This window comes from Oculina patagonica, chromosome 3, assembly GCF_052425735.1.
Source record: "Oculina patagonica isolate OP01 chromosome 3, crgOcupat, whole genome shotgun sequence".
Classification (NCBI taxonomy): domain Eukaryota; kingdom Metazoa; phylum Cnidaria; class Anthozoa; order Scleractinia; family Oculinidae; genus Oculina; species Oculina patagonica.
Window position 1 is genome coordinate 18,066,271 of NC_135760.1, and position 19,809 is coordinate 18,086,079.

Below are 19,809 nucleotides of genomic sequence, written 5' to 3' on the forward strand. Positions count from 1 at the left end.
AAATGGAGATTTAGGAGCTTGATAGGCGCGGCGTATAGCACGGAGGCCTTGGATCACGCGAGTCACGCCATCTCAACTTACCATAGTACCAATCCTTCACGGCCAATGTCAACGTTTTGCACTGGTACTTGCGACGTGGCATGCGCATAAATACAGAATATACGCGGCAACCATCATGGCGGACGCCGACTTTACTGAAAAGTTAAAAAAGGTGTGTTTTCCTGCTAAACTGTAATCGATTATTACCTAACGCGGCTCCTGAAACGATGTATTTCTACCCACCAACCTTATTAATTAATTCGATCTTTGTTATTTTTACGCAACTCTAGAAAACAACGCTATGGCTATTGTCAAGTTTGATCTTGTGCGTCAATATTTTGCCCGTTCGGTCGTTTTATTTACCCGGAATCGCTCCCATTGATTATGAAAGAGGAGAAAAACTGGATGTCAAGGTATGTTGTCGTCCGGTTGAGGTTTAATTATCTATTTTATGTGCCTGTCTACGATATTTTGCCTGCTTTTAAGGCATATATATTTAAGAACTTGAATATTTATGTGAAGTGTGTTCCCGAATATTGAAAGCGGCTAAAAATATGTGTTTATACCTGCCTAATACAAAGCTTGATGAAGAGATCTTACTCTTCAAAACAAACACTATCTTCGGTTTAAACTTTTAACCGTGTTCTTGTACACTGCACATTATACATTTTATTGCTACAGGAAATACAAAATGTCATTTTTGTCTCTTTCACTCTGTTGCCATGCCTTCGATTTCTCTAAAGTTCCTTTTGTTTTTATTTGTATCAATGCATCTCCAGGATCAGCACAGTCAAGTTTACTGAAACAAAAAAACAACAAATTTGAATTAAGATGTACATGTATGTAAAAAGAAGGATGAGATTTATGGATTGCCATGAGTAAATTCTCCCAAACTCACTAAACTGAGAAAATAATATTATTAATTAATTAAATATATGGTAAGCTTACTTTCAACTTATTGTTGTGGTTGTTGCTCATTCCGTACTACTCTCACATTTACAATCACATCATGCAAACGTCCTTAAAAATTTGATTGACACCCATGAACTCATCTAATTTTTGACAGCTCAAGAGGGTGTGGGGTGGGGGCGCTTGTTAGTGACAGAGTGCTTATTTGGGAAGGGGCAGTTATTTCATTTAAACCTTCACATCTCTGAATCGAAGTGCCCAAACTATTTTTTTGTATTTGATCTAGATTGTAGTTAGTATTTTTGCAGGTTTTATTAAACAAATTCTTAGCGTTAATCTTAATCCTATCAATATGTCTCCTGTAAAACACTTGTGACATACGCTTCCTCAAAAAAGGTTTATTTTTACTTTATTTGTTTATTAAATACTACAAACCATGAACCTGGTAAAATCTAATATAAAATAAATTTACTTATAACAACAACTTACCATATTAAATCTATTTTCTTGTGTGCATTAACCAGGAGAGACCAACTGGGTGAAAAGGCTATTATATTAAAACTTAATTATTTCATCTTTCGGTAAATATAGGCAGTCAAAATGACAAGCATCAAGACACAGTTACCATTTGAATATTACTCTGTACCAATTTGCAAGCCAGAAAATTTACAGTACAAGCCAGAGAACTTAGGTAAGGTCTTGCACAATGTTTCTATTATTATACATGTAGTAAGAGCTTGTCTAAAAAAAGGTTACCTTATTATATGAAATTTTCACGACACATTAATTTCGCGATTTTGAGGTGCGCATATTTTGCGACACTTAAATTTCCTGATTTTGCTAAAATTTTGTATTTTGAATCACTTTAATCACTTACATTTCCTTGGCAATATTATTTAATATGTCCTTGAATTAAATAAAAGGACTTCATCAAAGGAACAATAACGTCAAAATTAACAAAAACGCAAGAACGAGACTAATTATTCTCGGCAAATACAACAGAGCAGTTCTCGCAATGTCTACAAGTAGGTCATGCTTGTGCATGCATGAGTTATTGTTCTTGAGTCAAATTTTCAATGGCATTGAAAATTCCTTCCTTCAGTAGTACTAAACCTATTTTTTCTCGATTGTTGACATTATGTGAGTCAATTAATTTTCGCGTCATGTTATGTGCACGACACTTACTGTCCGCGTCACTTTAATTTCGCGATTTTTTGGAATCACGAAATTAACGTGTCATGAAAATTTATGTAATAAGGTACAAGAATGGTGAATGAAATGTTAGATTACTTGTTGTTCTCAAAAGTGATCTACATCTAATTGAATGTGTCTTTACAATAGAAATGAATCTGTTTTATTCAGATACTGTTGTGTTCATGCTAATAATAGCCTACCAGTAGCTAGTTATTAAAGTAAGGAAGATGTGATTTTCCCTGCTAAGAACTGAAAGGATAAAAGATATTGTTTTTTTCTTCAGGCGAAGTACTTCGTGGAGACAGAATAGTAAACACTTTATACGAGGTTTGTACAAGGCCTGTATTCTTTACATTCTAATTTATATCTTTTTCAGTGTTTTTATACTAATTCAGTGACTTACATGATTTACATGTGATGTCCATCAACTCAGCTTACACTAAGTAGAGCTCAGTGCTCTCTCTTTTAATTCAGTGCTCCAGGTAAGAGTCGGGTCTCCAGTCAAAAACCTCACGTCAGCTACATGACCTGACAAATCAGTAGTTATCTTTGGTGGGAGCAGTGGAAACTTGACCTGTTGCAATTCTTTGTGGTCAACCTGCCTAAAAACATATCTGTCACCCTGCAATGTAGTATCCTTGGCTTAGCCACATTATTGAATGCCTGCCTTTCAAAGTATAGCGTTATGCGTACTACTTTGTTGTTTTGGTATCTTCCAGATTAAAATGGCAGAAAACAAAGGTTGCACATTGTTGTGTCAGCCCACGACATTGACAGCTGAACAGTCCACAAAACTTGCCAAGTTGATATCTGAAGAATATCATGTTCACATGTATGTATTATATACATTGTATTAACCAGGCAGAAAGGCTGTACTAGGAGAATGTTGGCCCAAGGTCAGTAGACAGTATGGACCAAGCCCAGCGAGGTCCATGCAGAAAAGACCCAGGGCTGGTATTCTCCCAGTAGGGTCCCAGACAAGCTTGGTTTAAAAGACATTTGTTATACAACTGAAGAAGATTTTTGTAGATATATTAAGTGATAATCAGAAAGGATAAAAAGAATGGAATTCTGACAGAAGACCCACTGGGTGTTTTGGTTAGAAAAGAATTCCCTAGCACTGTGTTACAAACCAATAAAAAGTACTAGTTAAGGGGGCTTTTCATGTGAGTCAAGTGTTTTTTTTTTTAACGTTAAATTGTGGCATGATCATTTGGGACAATACCCTGTCCACTACTTAGAAAATATTGGACTGGTGATGGAGCAATCTGATTGGTTGATTTTTGCTTTTGGTCCTCTTTCTTAGTAGTGTAACAATGTCTTACATGTATACTCAAGTATAATTTATATCTTCAGTCTATTTTTTTTTTGTACTAATAAGGAGTATTTGGTTTGTTTACTTAGGGTAATTGACAACCTTCCTGTAGCAACAAAATTTCTCCTTGACCATGGGCAGGTAACTGTTGTTACTGTTTTATAAATTCTGTTCAGTCTGTTTTTCCATCAGATTGCTTTGTATGAATGGAGGGCTTTCTGTACACTAAAGAATACCTAAGCCAAGCACTGAAACTGTTCAAAAAGGACTTAAGGCTGGTTTTTACAAGTGATGAAGTCAGAGTCGGAGTTGTAATCAGAAATACAGAGCATTATGATTTAGTGAAAATCAAACTGACAGAGCCGTAAGCAGAGTTCCTATTCTGCTTATGACTCTTGTACATGTACATGGCTGTACTGTGTGTCATTTGACTGAAAAAGCATTCAGTCATCAGTACATGTGTAGTAGAACCCTGGTAACTCGAACTCGGATAACTCCAACAACCCCGCTAACTCGAACACACTTCCATTTCCCTTGGATTTGAACTCACTTTTCAGTCATTTTTACTCGGTTAACTCGAACTTGGATAACTCGAAAACCCCGCTAACTCAAACTAAATTTTGTTTCCCTTGATAAAAATTTGTGTCAAATTTACCCCGATAACTCGAATCCCGGTTTTTGCAACTCACCACATTTATTAGAACAACAAAACAGATCACGTATTTGGCAGCCTTTTTCCACTCTTATACTAAGAATTTATGATCGTGTTAGAGTTTCTGACGAGATAAGTTTAATTTGCACTGTACTGTATACTGAATTGCTGTAAAATCAGTAAACTATCAATTATTAACTTGGCAAATTAAATATTCAATCTACCCCGATAACTCGAAACCACACTAACTCGAACGGTTTTTTCGTTTCCCTTCAGAGTTCAAGTTACCGGGGTTCTACTGTACTTACTACTAGTCTTGGGCATCCATTGCCTTGTTTTCCAGTGTATTCTTTAATTTGTTTGTTAACTTACAGGTGCAGTATGACCATGGATTTAAACTTGGTTTCACACTAGAAAAGGTCAGTGGAAGAAGATATTCAATGACTCCAAAATTAATGTAGTAAAACTCTCCCAGTTTTGACACTTACCCTGCAAAATGGGCTTGTTTTTATTTGAGTACTATCCACCAAAAATACATACCAGTTATACTATCTGACTCTGTTCTACAACAACAAAAATTTCCTGACTGCTGGCTTCTTGCTACATGTAGATCAAGTGAAATAGACCTTTTTGGAATCTCGGCATTGGACTGAAAATATCTTGAAATGGAGGCTAATGCATGGGAATATCATTAAAAAGAGTGTTGTGTCATTTGCATTTTAAATGCTTACCCACATTAGCCTCCATTGCAAGCTAGATCCAATCCAATACTGAGAATACAAAAACGGTCTAGATATTTGTGAATCTTATGATCAGCCTGTCCAAAGCCCACACTTGTTCAGATTAACTTTCTTTCCTTTTTGCATCCTGAATTTTTGTTTTACATCCCTGTTAATGGTGTCAATCATTATTAATAATAATTTCATAATGTCTTTTTCAGAACACATTTCTCAACAATCATTTGGCGATGATTCTCAAATATCACACTTATGACAAGTAAGGCAATTATATAATGTGTAACATAATTACTTGTTACTGAAAGCCAGTCACTTTCAAGTTGTAACCTCAAAAGAAAAGCAAGACTTTTTCTACTTTTGCTTGCTACTGCCACAATAATTAAGTTTCTGTTCAGTGATGTTTAGTGTTACTAAATGTAATGTGTACATATTTTCTTTTTTCATGCAGTGCCACATTCCGTGTTGTTGGGTTTGAAGTCCAAACAAGAAGGTTAGAGTCACAAGTTCATCTCAGACAGTAACTTATTAATTTAAATTTTAATATCTTAATTTAAAAGAGCGATTTTCAATTGAGTCTCATGAAACCAAAACCAAAGTAATCATTCTGGCCAATCAAAACAGACACAGACAATACACTGAACCAATCAAAACTCAAAGTAAATACAATGTCATGTTCTTGTAGCTGATGCGTGGTGCAGGAAAACATGTGTGATTTTTCTCGAATTGGTTAAGAAAGTGGCGCGAGATTTTAAAAACAATCACTAAGTGTATTTAGCAAAACCAAAGCAAATACAAATTACTTTCAACACTCTCTTGATCAGTTCTAAGTGATAGTCACATTTATGGTATTATTTTTACATTTGCTTACAAAAATTTATTATAATTATTTATATTAAATTCAATTGTTGTAAATGTTAGTATTGCAAGGGATGCAGTGTCAGCTGAACCTGAAGGCAACAAGTGCTCTTTCACTTCTGAGAAACCTTCTGGCCAAACTATTATTCCTGATAGTAAGTACAGGATTTCCATTTATTTGTTTTCACAGTCATCTTCTTAAACTGACTATTAATTTATTGCAGCACTGGTTTTGAACTAAAACTTGGTTACTTTAGAGCAGTTTTCAATTGAGCGTCGTAAAACCAAAACCAAAGTAATTACTCCGGCCAATCACAAAGGACACAGACAAACCAGTGAACCAATCAAAACTCCAAGCAAATACATGTAGCCGGAACAAAGCGCGGGAAAACGTGCGCGAGCGAGTCACAATTGGTTTTGGTTTTAGTTCTGATTGGCTAAGAAAGTGACGCGAGATTTTTAAGCCAATCACTAAGCGTAGCAATGCAAAACCAAAGCAAAGGCAATTAACTTTCGACACTCATTAAGTGAAAACCGCTCTATAACTTGGGATAGAGGCAGGGTTAGGGTAGTTCTGAACTGCCCACTTCCTGTACCCTTTAACCCTGATTTCTAACCCCTTCCTTGGCTGCTCTTTGTAATTTCCACTTTGCTACTGCCCATTATTACACAAGATTATTAATAATTTTTTTTTCCTGCTTCTACCATTCACTGTCATCTGACAAATGATGTGTTTCTTTATCCCTCTTCACACCCCCCCCCTTCTCTTCTCTTCTCTTCTCTTCTCTTCTCTTCTCTTCTGTTCTCTTCTGTTCTCTTCTCTTCTCTTCTCTTCTAACATACTAACAGTTGTTTACTTCTCATTTCCTCAAGGAAATATCCATGTAAGTGCATTGGCACTGCATGTCCCCCTTTGAGCAAAACTAAACTAAATAACCGCCCCAGGGCCAACTTGAGCATTTATGGTAATAGTATCTTAAGTTAATACTTTTGTTTATTAACAGAGGAGAACACAGTGGCTATGACTTACTCCGTAAAATGGGAGGTAAGTACATCATCATCATCATTAACTTGAGCATGTCCCACCGTTTTGCTCTGTCTGCCGCCATTGACTCCAGATTTTGACCACCCATGCCAGCAAATTTGGCATCTTGCTCCACAGTACAAGTGTCTCTTCACTGAGTGTGACACCTTTCCCTTATGTTAAACCAGAACATTTAGATTCTGACAATCAATTTTTGAGCAAAATTATATATTTATTGGGGATTCAGGTTTATAAACTTTTTTTTTTTGCTGTATAGTCAGACACTATTAACAGTCACTAGGGGTGTGTAGTAGAGGAAAGAAATAAAGTTTCGGGTTAAAGCCACATATGCCAGCCTAAAGGCCTTTGTAATTATATTGAGTTTATTTCACCTGCCATTTACAAATTCCAAATCTGTTTCTTGTTGCTTGGCAAGTCATAAATAACATCCACTTGCCCTGCCGAAAATTCTGGAATCAAAGTTTAGGCTTTTAAACTTTCTCTGCACATTAGTCTTACCTTTTATATTTGGCAGAACCGGGGAGATTTTACAAATTCTCCTTGAAGCAATTCAAAGAGTTTCCAGTTCTAAATTATCTAGTGAGAAATTACCCTTATAAGATCAAATACATAATTAAACTAACAGGTGATGTCAACAAAGACGTTCATCAGCTAGGGGTGGGGGGGGGGGGGGGGAAGGGAAGCCTTGAGCCAAGTGTCCCATACTGCTGGAGCTTATCCCGGTTTCTGTACATAGCATTAAGCAGCTAGGGATATTTCTACTCCCCCTGGATGGGATGCTAGTCCATCACAGGCTATCCCCTTAGCATTATTTTGCCGGTACCCATTTATACACCTGGGTGGTGAGAGGCACTGTGAGAGTAAAGTTTCTTGCCCAAGAACACAACATAGTGACCCCAGCCAGGGCTCGAACCTGGACTGTTCCATCCGGAGGCCGACGCGCTAACCATTAGGCCACCACGCCTTCCATCTACATGTACAACCTTTCCCAAATTCTCAGCTTAAAGAAGTCATTTAGAATAATAAATAAATGAGTTTGTTATTATTCCACAGCCCAGTGATGTTGTATGGGCATCAAGGTGGGACACATATTTAGCCATGAGTGATGTTCAGATCCACTGGTTTGCTATCGTCAACTCTGTTGTGATTGTCCTATTTCTGTCCGGTAAGTCTGGATGTCTTCTATAATAACTACTTTCATTGTTTACATTTTTCTGTTAATCTCCTAACAAAGAGAAGTGTACATTTAAGTTCCAATTATGACTGCAGTATTTCTAGAGAAAAGGCAGTACAAAATGGGTTTAGCACGTACAATGGGCCCCTTGCAGCTAATGATGATATACCTGCCAACCCTCACGCCTTGGGCGTGAGTCTCACGCCTTGGGCGTGAGTCTCACGCCTGTGACTTGAAAACTTCAATCTCACGCCAACTCAATTTCTCGCGCCTGGTCGAAAAGATGTAAGTTTTTAAAACCAAAACAGGCACAAGTTCCCTAAAAATGTAAACTCAAACCAATGTGATAAACAAAAACTCCATGTAAAATGAGTAAATGACGATACTTTCTCCAAAATCTCAGAGTTTTAATGAGAAAAGCATTTTGAACAAGGCCACGCACTAGGAGCGGATATGTTTGGAACCTCTTCGGAATACCTCTTCGTCTTCGGGAGGCTTCAGACATTGTCATATCTCTTCGGAAATCCTGGCACTCTCAGGATAAAAACCTCACGCCTTTGTCCCAGAAAAAGTTGGCAGGTATATGATCACATGGTACAAAGTAACACTGCACTGGAGGGCAAGCAATTTGCACTGGGACATCCAAAACAAAGCAACTTCAACCATTTATGCTTGTCTTTCCTTTGTATTGAATGTCCCAGAGCAGAGCTTACCCTCCAGCATGGCAGATTTTGTACCATGTTATCATTAGCTGCAAAGGGCCCATTCAGAAATACATGCATGCAGGCATGTTAAAGTACAATGTATAATGTCATACTCCTGTTGAGGGCATAACAAGGTCAGCCGCGCAATGTTGATGTGATCCAGTTAAGAAATAACCCAACTCCAATACCAGAGATGTAGCTAAGAAAACACTAAGCCGGCTCATTAACAGCTGGCTTTTCTTGCCTTGGCAGCTCTAAAAGTTTACCTAAGTCTCTGTTTTAATTTCCTGTGAAATTTCAGCTGGATTTAAATTAAGTTCTCTTTCAGCCAGTGAAATTAGCCAGCAGCTGGCCTTTAGCGACATCCCTGCAATACATGTGGCCTATTAATTCAATATACCTCAAAATAGATGCTATCGATGATCATTATAAATAAATAATAAATTAATTAATACTTAATTGGCTACTGCCTGAGAGGGGGCTTTTCAGGGCCAATGCAGACGACGTTTGAATAGTATCCCATGGTGCAATTCTCCGCGCACTTCACGCAATATCGAAGTTATGGCGGATTCCACCATAAAATAACGCCGTTTTCTCTACGGCACATTTCGTATTTTTTCCAGTCAAAAGCAAGAAAATTGTATTATTTTGTTGTTTGTCATACTTTCATTGATTTGCAATTGTCCTATGACCATGGTTTGTTAAAAAACGTCCTTTATTTTGATTATTTTGATTAGCTTTCCTTCACAAAGTGTTCACTGACCCGCGGCGAGGTCATAAATATTCACGATTCTTCGGATTATAAGCAGGTTTCTACTAAATATGGGTCTCACCCTAGCATAATAAAGACCGTATTATTCTACTTGCAAAGAAGTACCCAGAAGTACCCGCATCTTAATGACTTTTTCAGCAATCAAAGATGACTGAAATTTCGATCAAAAACCAGCGCCGCATGCTGCGAAGCGTGTGTGATGTCTGTTTCAGGCAACAATCGCTGCCCGAGCGTCGCCATTTATATTTACATTCAAAATGCCTAATTTCGAAAGTAATTTTATAACTGTACTCTTCAAATAAGTAAAATGCTTACAACTGGTGAAAAATAACCGTAATAATAAGCTCAAATATGTATTCACAGATTATGTAAACAACGCCGAACGAGCCCTCCGACTGCGAAGCGGACAGACTAGAGCTCGATAGAGATGTAAGAAGAAAATTAATGTAAGAAAACCGATTCGGATCAGCACAGGACTTCTTTATTAACACTCCAGCAACAAATAGCTCATCTATAGCCGAATTTTTGACTGTCACAGGAACGAGAGCTCTTCGACGTTCGTCCAATTGTTCGATAGCACTAACATGTATTTCTCTGTATACTAGCGAAACACAGGTAAATCCCTTCAATGTGACAATGAAATTCTCCTTTGAAACGCAGTGAACGTAGAATAAGTCGTTTTCCTCAAAAGCAGCAGCTTTTGAATCAAAACTAGTCCGGAAACACGCCATGGCGAACGCTTCTTCTCGCTTTGCGAGAGCTGAACAATACTGATTAGGTCACGTACGCAGTGATAATATAAGATGAAACGATTTAATGCATCATGGGATACTATTCGAACGTCGTCTGGGGCCAATGTGAATAAACAAGGAAACAAATATTTAAATAAACATAATAATTATGGTTTAAAATCCCAACTGGCAGGAGGCAGGCAAGTTGGCATAGCCGGGGAGTTGAACTCTGCGCGACCAAGAACAACACCAGCTAGTATTCAGAACCGGACTCGAACCTGCGACCTTCAGATTTTGAGTCCAGCGCTCTAACCACTCGGCTACGCTGCCTCCTATTATTATTATTTTCTTGCTGACTTAGTTAGGAAATCTCATACTGTGTTTCAGGTATTGTGTCGATGATAATGATCAGGACTTTACGACGTGATATTGCACGTTATAACAAAGAGGATGAAATGGTAATAAGCAAACTTTCAATTATGTGCATTAATTATTGAAATGATCCTGTGTTTAATTCAAGGAAACGTTAACCACTGCCTCGTGAATATGAAGGATGGGTGCCTGGGATACCCGGGAGGGCCTCCACTGAGGTCCGCCGGCCCTCCCCAGATAGAATAAAGCTGCCAAGGCTGGCAATCCCAACAAAACAGCCATGAGCCCCCACACACAGACACCCGTCACACTGATTAAATCAGTGGAAAAATGAATACCGTAGTTATTCGGTTATAAGGCGCACTCGGTTATAAGACGCACCCCAAACTTGGCAACATTGTTATGCTAAGTTTACAAACTGAAAATTCTCAGAAAACACTCGGTTATAAGACGCACCATGAGTTGGAGAGTTGAAAAGATGTAGCGATCAATTTAAGGACAGTTTTTTCTTACAAAATTTGAATGTTTGAATGTTGTTCATATTCCTTGGCACAATCGTCCAGTAAAAAGCTAACATTTCCTGCTAAAAAAGACGTAAATCCACTTGAGCAAAACATCTTTCCATCGTTCATGCTTCGAACTTAGCTGCTTAGTAACCTGGCAGATGTGTAGTTTCCAGTGACCACTGAGTTTGTTGCTTGGTTACCAAGCTCTCAAGCACGCTTCGGATCGCTTCGTACTTTGTTTATCGAGTGGTTTTGAAAGATTCTCAAGCTTTTTTGGTGTTTTTCTTGTCTTCTAAAGTCATTTTCCACTTTCTACGCTTAGAAAGGTTTGTTTCAAATGAGAATGCTTGATTTTCTTTGTCTAATTTGAACAAAATGCTGGCATATACAGGTGTTACTGAAACTCGTTTTATATACGCGATAATAAACTTTGCGTTTAAAGTTAATGTTTCTTATATCTTTAATACTGTAAAAGACAATAACCCTCTTGTTTTAACTGTAAGTTTCGGTAAAATGGCGGTCATAAGATTTTGTTGGGCGAAAATACTCGGCTATAAGACTCACCCCAATTTTGGCATGAACTTCCCACAGAAAAACAGATTTTTCTCGAAAAAACCGTGCGCCTTATAACCGAATAACTACGGTAACTAATAACAAGAAGCAGGGAAGGGAGGGAGGGAGGAGAAAAACTCGCAAAACATCCCTGAAAACCCTCCATGGAACGAAGACCTGACACTACACTGTAATGTCCGAGAACGCAAAGCACTGAGCCTGACAAGAGCTAGTAACCCCTGACCACCAGGACAGCTGACTACCCACTCGTTGTGGTTAACTTGGTTAAATTGCTTTATTTAACTTGGTTAAATCGCATTTAACCTCATTTAATGCAGACAGCATACATTGTGTTAAGGTGATTCCACGGAATTGCATTGCGCATCCTTGCTGCGCATACGTTTTCGCGTCATTTAGTGCTACGAGATTCCCTTCAGCCTACGCTCGGTAGGGAAAGAAATGGTCGTTTTCTCTTAAACGAGCACGCTGACCCCATTTTTTAATGCATTTATTTAAATGTCATACGGTTGTCTACAATGTAACGCGATTTAAAGAAAAGTTTAAAATTCTACATTGAGATATTTTATTTTTAATGCCGTAAAAAACACGTTTTTAGGTAGTGCCGTTAACATGCGCACAAAGCAAAATCTTTAATTTCTTTCGTTATCTTAATTCCTGTACAAAAAGAATAGTTTTTAATATAAGATCAAAGTCTCTATTTTGTTAAAATAGACTAATACTTAAATGCAAAAATGATTTTTTTCTAGAAACAATAGTTCCCCAATCGAATTACTAGGGTTCCTAATATCTACCTCGCGGGTCGTATATTTACTAATGCCCATCCATTTTACACAAAAACTAGCGCGTTGACCCCCATTTTTAATTTCATTTTTTTAATGCTCATAACATAATTGTTACCTGGACCAAGTTTCAAAAAAGTTTTAATACTCCTTCTATTTCAGTGGAATCACCTTAAACAAAAGAATTTTGATCAAGGCTTGGTTTCCAAAGCACTTGAACCTCTTCTTACGCTAACGGACACCTCTATAACACAGACACCATCTTTTTTGCCGGCGGGGGTAAGGACAGTTCACTTGGTTCAAAAGACACAAACTTCATGTAAACTCTACCTCTGTAATACAGGTAAAAAGGTAAAGTCTGTGTCCGAGCCAAGTGGCTCATACAGCCGGAGCTTATCCCGGTTAGCATTAAGTGACTGAGAGTATTGCTACTCCCCCCTGGATGGTATGCCAGTCCATCGCAGGGATTACCCCCCAGCAGTAAATTCGCCGGTACCCATTTTATACACCTGGGTGGAGAGAGGCACTGTGAGAGTAAAGTGTCTTGCCCAAGAACACAACGCAGCGCCCTGGCCAGGACTCGAACCCGGGACATTGGACTCGGGAGTCGAGCGTCCTAACCATTAGGCCACCGCACCTCCCACTTCTGTAATGCAGACTCCTCCATAATATGGGCTCTCTTCCCTGGCCCTTTGGTGTCTGTATCAAAGACGTTTGACTGTAGAAAAACCAATATTCATTGCTTTTTAGCAAGTTGTACTGGGAGTTATTTCATGCTCAATTTGTTGATTTTACAGGAGGATACCATGGAAGAAACAGGCTGGAAGCTGGTCCACGGTGACGTGTTCCGACCCCCCAAGAGGGCGTGGCTGCTGACGGCATTTGTGGGATCAGGAGTGCAGATCTTTTTCATGGTGCTCATCACTTTAGGTAAGGGCAGCAGGGATCAGCCAAAAACAACATGTGTAATTAATTATTTTAAGCTAAAAAAAATCAGGAACTTGAGAGAATAATTAAAATAGTGTTGCAAGCTTATGAATCAAAGGTAAAAGTAAATTGTGTTGTATCTTTTGACAGTGTTTGCTATGCTTGGAATGTTGTCACCTGCTAGCCGAGGAAGTCTGATGACGGCAATGATATTTCTTTATGTCTTCATGGGGTAAGTGTATTTTGGAATATCTTATATCATTAGATGAAAACATCTCAATTTAAAGGAATTTTAAGCACTTGGGCAACATGGAAGTAAGAACCATTGGGATGTACATTTAAATCTCTCTGACTCAAAAACTTTTTAAAGTACTACGAACCATTCTGATTGGAGAATAAGAACTAGAAATGTTTATAAACAATTCCAAATTTTGCATGTGGGTTTGTTTATGTATGTGAAACATTGTAAATTGTATTGGGACCGTGTCACGGATTTTAGCCAAACTTAGGCATAGGAAATGACCACCAAAGTTCGTTTAAATATATTATAAAATATCATCTTAAAACAGTGAAGGAACATTTAAATAACACACCAAATGCAAAAGAAGGCACGGATGGCCAAAAGTGACGAAGATTGAAACGGATTGTGATATGGGTTTTTGAAAAGTGATCCGGCGGAACAGTTTTCAAAGTTAATCTTGTTTGCTTGTAACTTTAAATTATAACGCCGGGAAACACATTTGGCTGCAGTGAAGCTATGGTTTTGTCATTTAGAATCATAAAATTAATTTCTTTGCAAACATTTAGTTTCATAGCGGGTGTTTGGCAAAATTTAATAACATAAAATTAACTTAGCCGTGACACAGTCCCTTTAAGCAACACTCAATTGAAAACTGCTCTTGACTATCAAATAGTTATTTGGTAACAACATGGTCAGGCTATCTAGGTCACCCCACTGTGATGATGTGATATTAATTTTTTGGTCTTCTTACTATATCAAAAGTGTTTTCGCTGGATATTTTGCTGCTCGACTCTACAAGACATGCAAGGGCCAAAACTGGAAGAAATCTGCATTGCTGGTAATGTTATTTCTTGTGCCTGTACTATCAAAAACTTATTGATTGCATGAACTGTACTTTCTTTCGATTTTAAATAAATCATTCAAATTTTGGTGCATATGTCAGCAACCCAATTATTAAGTGCTGCGATGCCAATTTTAAATTTTAAGAACTAATCACAGGCTGGAAAAGTGAGATGACAATACCATGTTATATTCATTTGATGTCTCTCTCATAAGCAAAATTGTTATATAGCTGGAATTTCCCCCCAACAGCCCATGCTCTCATTGGCTACTTGGAGGTCACATGACATCTAACAATAAAACTAGTTCCTGCCAAAAGTCTCTGATCGGGCAACATTGCATAATCTATGACGTCAGAGTGTAACAGTACACTGTTGCCCACGAATGTTGATCGAGGTCTGCCGTTTTTCTAAGTCTTCATTGTGTTGTAAAAACAAATCACTTAATGACTGGTCCCTTGGAAAGAAAACCAGTTAATTTTGTTTCCCTTGGAACTATTGTATACCATTATTTATACCATGCCATAGAAAATACAGCCAATCAGAATACAGGAAAGCCGTTGTATATTCGACGGTATTCAACCCAACCTTCCCATCGTGCGCTGCGATCTTATTCTCGATGAAATTTAGTAAGCGTATTTTCTATGGCATGGTATAAAATAGTTACACAACACTTTCTCGTGGTATACTATGGAATATCCCACTTGTCACTTGTATTTTCTTCGTATACACACTCGCCTAAAGGCTCGTGTGTATACCGAGAAAATACAAGTGTCTCGTGGGATATTCCATAGTATACCACTCGAAAGCGTTGCATAACTAGTATATATTGTGATTTATACCATGCCATAGAAAATACAGCCAATCAGAATACAGAAAAGCCGTCGTATATTCGACGGTATTCAACTCAACCTTCCCATCGTGCGCTGCGATCTTTTGTCCCGGCGAAATTTAGTCAGCGTATTTTCTACGGCATGGTATAAAATAGTTACACAACACGTTCTCGTGGTATACTATGGAATATCCCACTTGTCACTTGTATTTTCTTGGCATACACACTCGCCTAAAGGCTCGTGTGTATACCGAGAAAATACAAGTGACTCGTGGGATATTCCATAGTATACCACTCGCAAGTGTTGCATAACTAGTATATATTGTGATATTAATGTGTGTTCACAATTTTTTTTTTCAGACTGCTACACTGTATCCTGGAATTGTTTCTATAGATAGCTTTATTCTGAACTTCTTCATCTGGGGACAGCACTCTTCTGGAGCGGTAAATGTTTTGATTTTAGCTGCATTATATTTTAATCTTAATGTGCATGAAACAATTGAGTCAAATCAATGGAGCTATATGTCATGGGGATTTTGTGGATTTTTGGTCTACACTGTTCTGAAATTAGTGCTAGGCAACTAAACCTGCGAGAAACATACATGTATTCTTTGAATATCTGAGGGAAGATATCATCTTCATTTGTGGAGATATATTAAACCACCGCTATAAATATTGCTCTTTTGAGGACATTCTGAAACAACTTGGAAAGTTTAGTCTCAATTTTTTAAGTTGTAATCCATTTCCATCCTAGCCATCCACAGCCAAACACACTTGTTAACAGTGCTCTAATATGGCAGTTGTAAATAAGAATAAACCATTATTTTTAGGTTTCCTATGACACGAGTGTATAATTTATTTGGCTGTTCAGAAAAGTGTTAAAATCTTTGCAAACAAACATTCCTAAAAGTATGCATTTCAGAGCATGTTTTTGTCACTCGAGGACTGCATGAAAATCAGCTAAGGCTGACATGGCTTTCTCTCTAAATATAATTTAATTTATTTAGTTATAGCCTGCGTAGCAGGCGTCTGTGTACTTTTTTTAGCACGTTTAAAAGAGTGTGGGATTGCGAGAAGGCTGCATGAGAAAGAAGAAATTTCTCGCGTGGCCCCCTTGGGCCTTTCACGTTTCCCATAATAATTATGTGCACTCGAAACTATGGCAGCTGCTATGCAGCCTAATTTAGTTACAGAGGTCTGTTAGGTAAGTGTTTTTCATAAGTACTCTAATCTTTTGTTAATAGTTGTTTGTGTTTGTCTTGTAAAGGTTCCTTTTACCACCATGCTTGCTCTGCTTTGTATGTGGCTTGGTATCTCAGTCCCTCTTGTGTTTGTTGGCTATTACTTTGGATACAGAAAATATGTGAGTATTCATTCCATTAATCTGCTTTGATTGAATGTTCTTGAATGAAAAACTTTGTGTAATGTATTAGTAGCAACTGTACCAACAGATTAAAAGAGCTAAATAAGGAATGTCAACTTAACAGTAACTTGACATACGACCCTTTTCGGACTTTGTAGGAACTGACAATTCAGGCAGTCTTTGTACAAACTGGGTAACAAAGCTGAACTGGACCAAACATTTTGCAGATTCAGAATACAATACTGAGACAAAAAAATAGATTTGTCATCTGACCAAAACTAAGGTTTTTGTAAAATAATTCATAATTCCTCGCGAAGCGAGAGCCGAAGGCCGAGCGTAGCGGGGTGTATAATTTTGTCCCTCAAAGGGCTCAGGCGGGATGAAATCTCGTGTGGAGTTTACGGTCATATATATTTATTTATTTGTGAGCTTGGTGTGTGGCGGAAATGACGTCACACGGCCGCCGCGCTGGTGGCCTAATGGTAAGGCGTCGAACTTGAAATCAGATCTTCGGGATTGAATCCGGCTAGGATTTTTTTTTTTCCTTATTTTTTTTTGTGGGTTCGAATCCTGAGCCTTTCATTTTTATCGTTTTTCTTTTCGGATTAAAATAACACTGATTTCCACATAATACTCCCTCAACGCCTATTCAGGCTATAAACCTTTCATCGCCATCAGGGGCGCGCGGGCGGAGGGTTCGAATCCTCCTGCCGTTCGTTCTTCTTTTTTTTAATGCCCTCAAATAAATGTCCAAAATGCGACTATCCAATAATTTGTCGATGATTTTGAAAATAGCCTGCGCTTCCCAACGCTTTATACCTCTTTACGAACCTGAAAGAGCCGCCATCTTCAAAGCGGAGTAGACCCTGGGAACGAGGGTGTCGCGGCCATGCCCGTTACTAATTTTTAACAAATATATCTTCCTGCCTACTGTGGAAAATTGAATATGTACAATGTTCAACTTCATGATCCACTCCTTATTTATAACACCACCCCGCCTCCCCAACCCAGAGCTTCGCGAGCTAGGCCCTGCGAGTCACGTATTACTAGTGTAATTAGTGTAATAAACACCATTTTACATTTGTTTTTGCAGCCCTATGAACACCCGGTCAGGACAAATCAAATTCCTCGGCAAGTTCCTGACCAGGCCTGGTATATGAGTCCATTGCCAAGGTAAGCATGCTTGAAAATGCCTGAGATTGAGCTTCACTTGCAGCAAGTTCTAGTTCAGTCTGTGTTCCTATCCAGTTATAAAAGTACAGCTTTTAGCATGCACGCTTTACAGGGTGTTTTTGTAATGAGGAATAGCAACGCTCTGGTTGTTTTTGAAATGGAGCTATTTGCCTGTTGCACAGTCTCTAAGAGCTTGTAACTTCTTTATGTAGGGCCCTGTAAAGGAAAACGACAATGCCTTTCCTTTTCCTTTGCTTGTTGCCTGGGCTAATAACTATTGTTTATGAGTAATACATTGTGCAATGCATAACACTGTTCTTGTCAAATGTTTTAGTAACCTGATGGCTGGCATCCTTCCATTTGGTGCAGTGTTTATTGAACTCTTCTTTATCTTATCTGTAAGTAAATATGACTTATCAATTTAAAAAAAATAGTTACCATGCCAGGGGGGGGGGGGGAGAAACAACTTGCTATTGTTCTTGCTCTATTGTTTTGAGGTTGTTTGTTGACTTGGTCGTTCTTTGTTTACAATCTCCATGTGGGCCAATTGAAAATCGTGGTACAATCATTTTCATTTCAGCACTAAAAAGTAGCACTGCGTTCTTACAACTACACGACGATGACAAAAATTTCGGATTAACACACTCCTTTAGATTTTTAGTGAAGAGAATTGAATCCTGTTATAATTAGTGATTCCACGGCATTGTAGTCGTGATTGCCATAGTAAGTAAGTAAGTAAGTAAGTAAGTAGGACTTTATTTAACGAGGGTGACATAGCTTCCATTTCGCGGGAAAAGATTGCCTGTTGCATCATCGTCCAAAAACCACTGACTACATCGTGAATTGATTGCCTTGCAAGTTGTGAGAGCATTGCTACTCGGCCCCAGACCTTGTTTCTATCCCACCCTGTACCATGCTTATAGCATATGAAAAACCCAACAGGCTAGTGTTTTCACTAGCCGTATTTGTTTGGCTTGTCACCTTTTCAGTTGTTTCCTAGTTTTCCTAAACCATCTGTTCACTGCTTTGTGATTTGTTTTCAGGCCATCTGGGAAAACCAGTTCTACTACTTGTTTGGTTTCTTGTTTCTGGTGTTCCTGATCCTTGCCAGCTGTGTGTCTCAGATTTCAATAGTGATGATTTACTTCCAGCTGTGTGCTGAGGTATGTTGTTAAACTAGGGGTTGTATCCAATTTCGGTTTTGACCAAATTTGCAGTTTTGATAGGTTTATTAAAGGGGCTAGATCACGGTATTTTAGGCAATTCTATTTATTTTTGTTAATTAAGAGCTCTGAACTTCAGATTTACGGCCACATAACAAACAAGGTTGATTTTCGAGCATTGTAAATGCCACTTTCATACAAATTGACATAAACTTGAAAAAAGTCGAGTCAACATTTTTTCAAGTTTACCCAAACGCAATCCATTTTAATCTTCTCGAATTTTGCCCATCCTTGCTCCTTTTTTGGCCTTTCTGTGTTCCTTTTGAGTTATTCTACAGTTTTTAGCCATAATTGTGGTATTTCAGTTAATTCTATGACCAGTTGGTCAGTGCTGAAATTGCCTAAAATTGCGTGACATAGCCCCTTTAAGAAAGATGACATTTTGTTATATGGCAAGTGCTGGCATGACAATTCATAAGAGCGGTTTCCACTTGAGTGTGAAAAGTAATTCACATTTCCTTTGGTTTAACATCGTACTAGGCTCAGACCGCTCAGTGCTTGTGCCACCTCCTCAACGAATCAGATGTTCTTGTAAAACCAAAACCAATCATGACTCACTCACATACGTTTTTCGTGCCATCTGCATATATTTGATTCAAGTTTTGATTGGTTCACTGGATCGTCTCTGTCCTTTGTGATTGGCCAGAATGACAACTTTGGCTTTGGTTTTGTGACACACCACGATTTAATAAAAAAATGTATTTTTGTTGTTTCAGGATTACCACTGGTGGTGGAGGTCATTCTTCATGTCTGGTTCCTGCTCTATCTATGTGTTTTTCTATGCTATATTCTACTTCATTACAAAAGTGAGTTTTATAAAACAGTATACATAAATACCGTAGTCTTACTTGAGG

General features: G+C 38.2%; 1 protein-coding gene across 1 annotated transcript in view; it reads left to right on the forward strand.

Moving 5' to 3' along the window:
• The first annotated feature begins 119 nt into the window (after positions 1-119).
• LOC144645316 (transmembrane 9 superfamily member 4-like) overlaps positions 120-19,809 on the forward strand; it is a 22,443-nt gene continuing 2,753 nt past the window's right edge. Inside the window, exons 1-22 of the mRNA XM_078504843.1 lie at positions 120-211; positions 330-452; positions 1,540-1,639; positions 2,426-2,469; positions 2,862-2,974; positions 3,547-3,598; positions 4,484-4,528; positions 5,050-5,105; positions 5,295-5,336; positions 5,765-5,856; positions 6,706-6,746; positions 7,800-7,911; positions 10,515-10,585; positions 13,155-13,287; positions 13,435-13,516; positions 14,288-14,363; positions 15,557-15,640; positions 16,464-16,559; positions 17,653-17,732; positions 18,067-18,130; positions 18,776-18,895; positions 19,672-19,761. Coding sequence (XP_078360969.1) covers positions 176-211; positions 330-452; positions 1,540-1,639; positions 2,426-2,469; positions 2,862-2,974; positions 3,547-3,598; positions 4,484-4,528; positions 5,050-5,105; positions 5,295-5,336; positions 5,765-5,856; positions 6,706-6,746; positions 7,800-7,911; positions 10,515-10,585; positions 13,155-13,287; positions 13,435-13,516; positions 14,288-14,363; positions 15,557-15,640; positions 16,464-16,559; positions 17,653-17,732; positions 18,067-18,130; positions 18,776-18,895; positions 19,672-19,761 — 1,752 coding nt within the window. The 5' untranslated portion in view covers positions 120-175. The remainder of the gene's footprint in view (positions 212-329; positions 453-1,539; positions 1,640-2,425; positions 2,470-2,861; positions 2,975-3,546; positions 3,599-4,483; positions 4,529-5,049; positions 5,106-5,294; positions 5,337-5,764; positions 5,857-6,705; positions 6,747-7,799; positions 7,912-10,514; positions 10,586-13,154; positions 13,288-13,434; positions 13,517-14,287; positions 14,364-15,556; positions 15,641-16,463; positions 16,560-17,652; positions 17,733-18,066; positions 18,131-18,775; positions 18,896-19,671; positions 19,762-19,809) is intronic.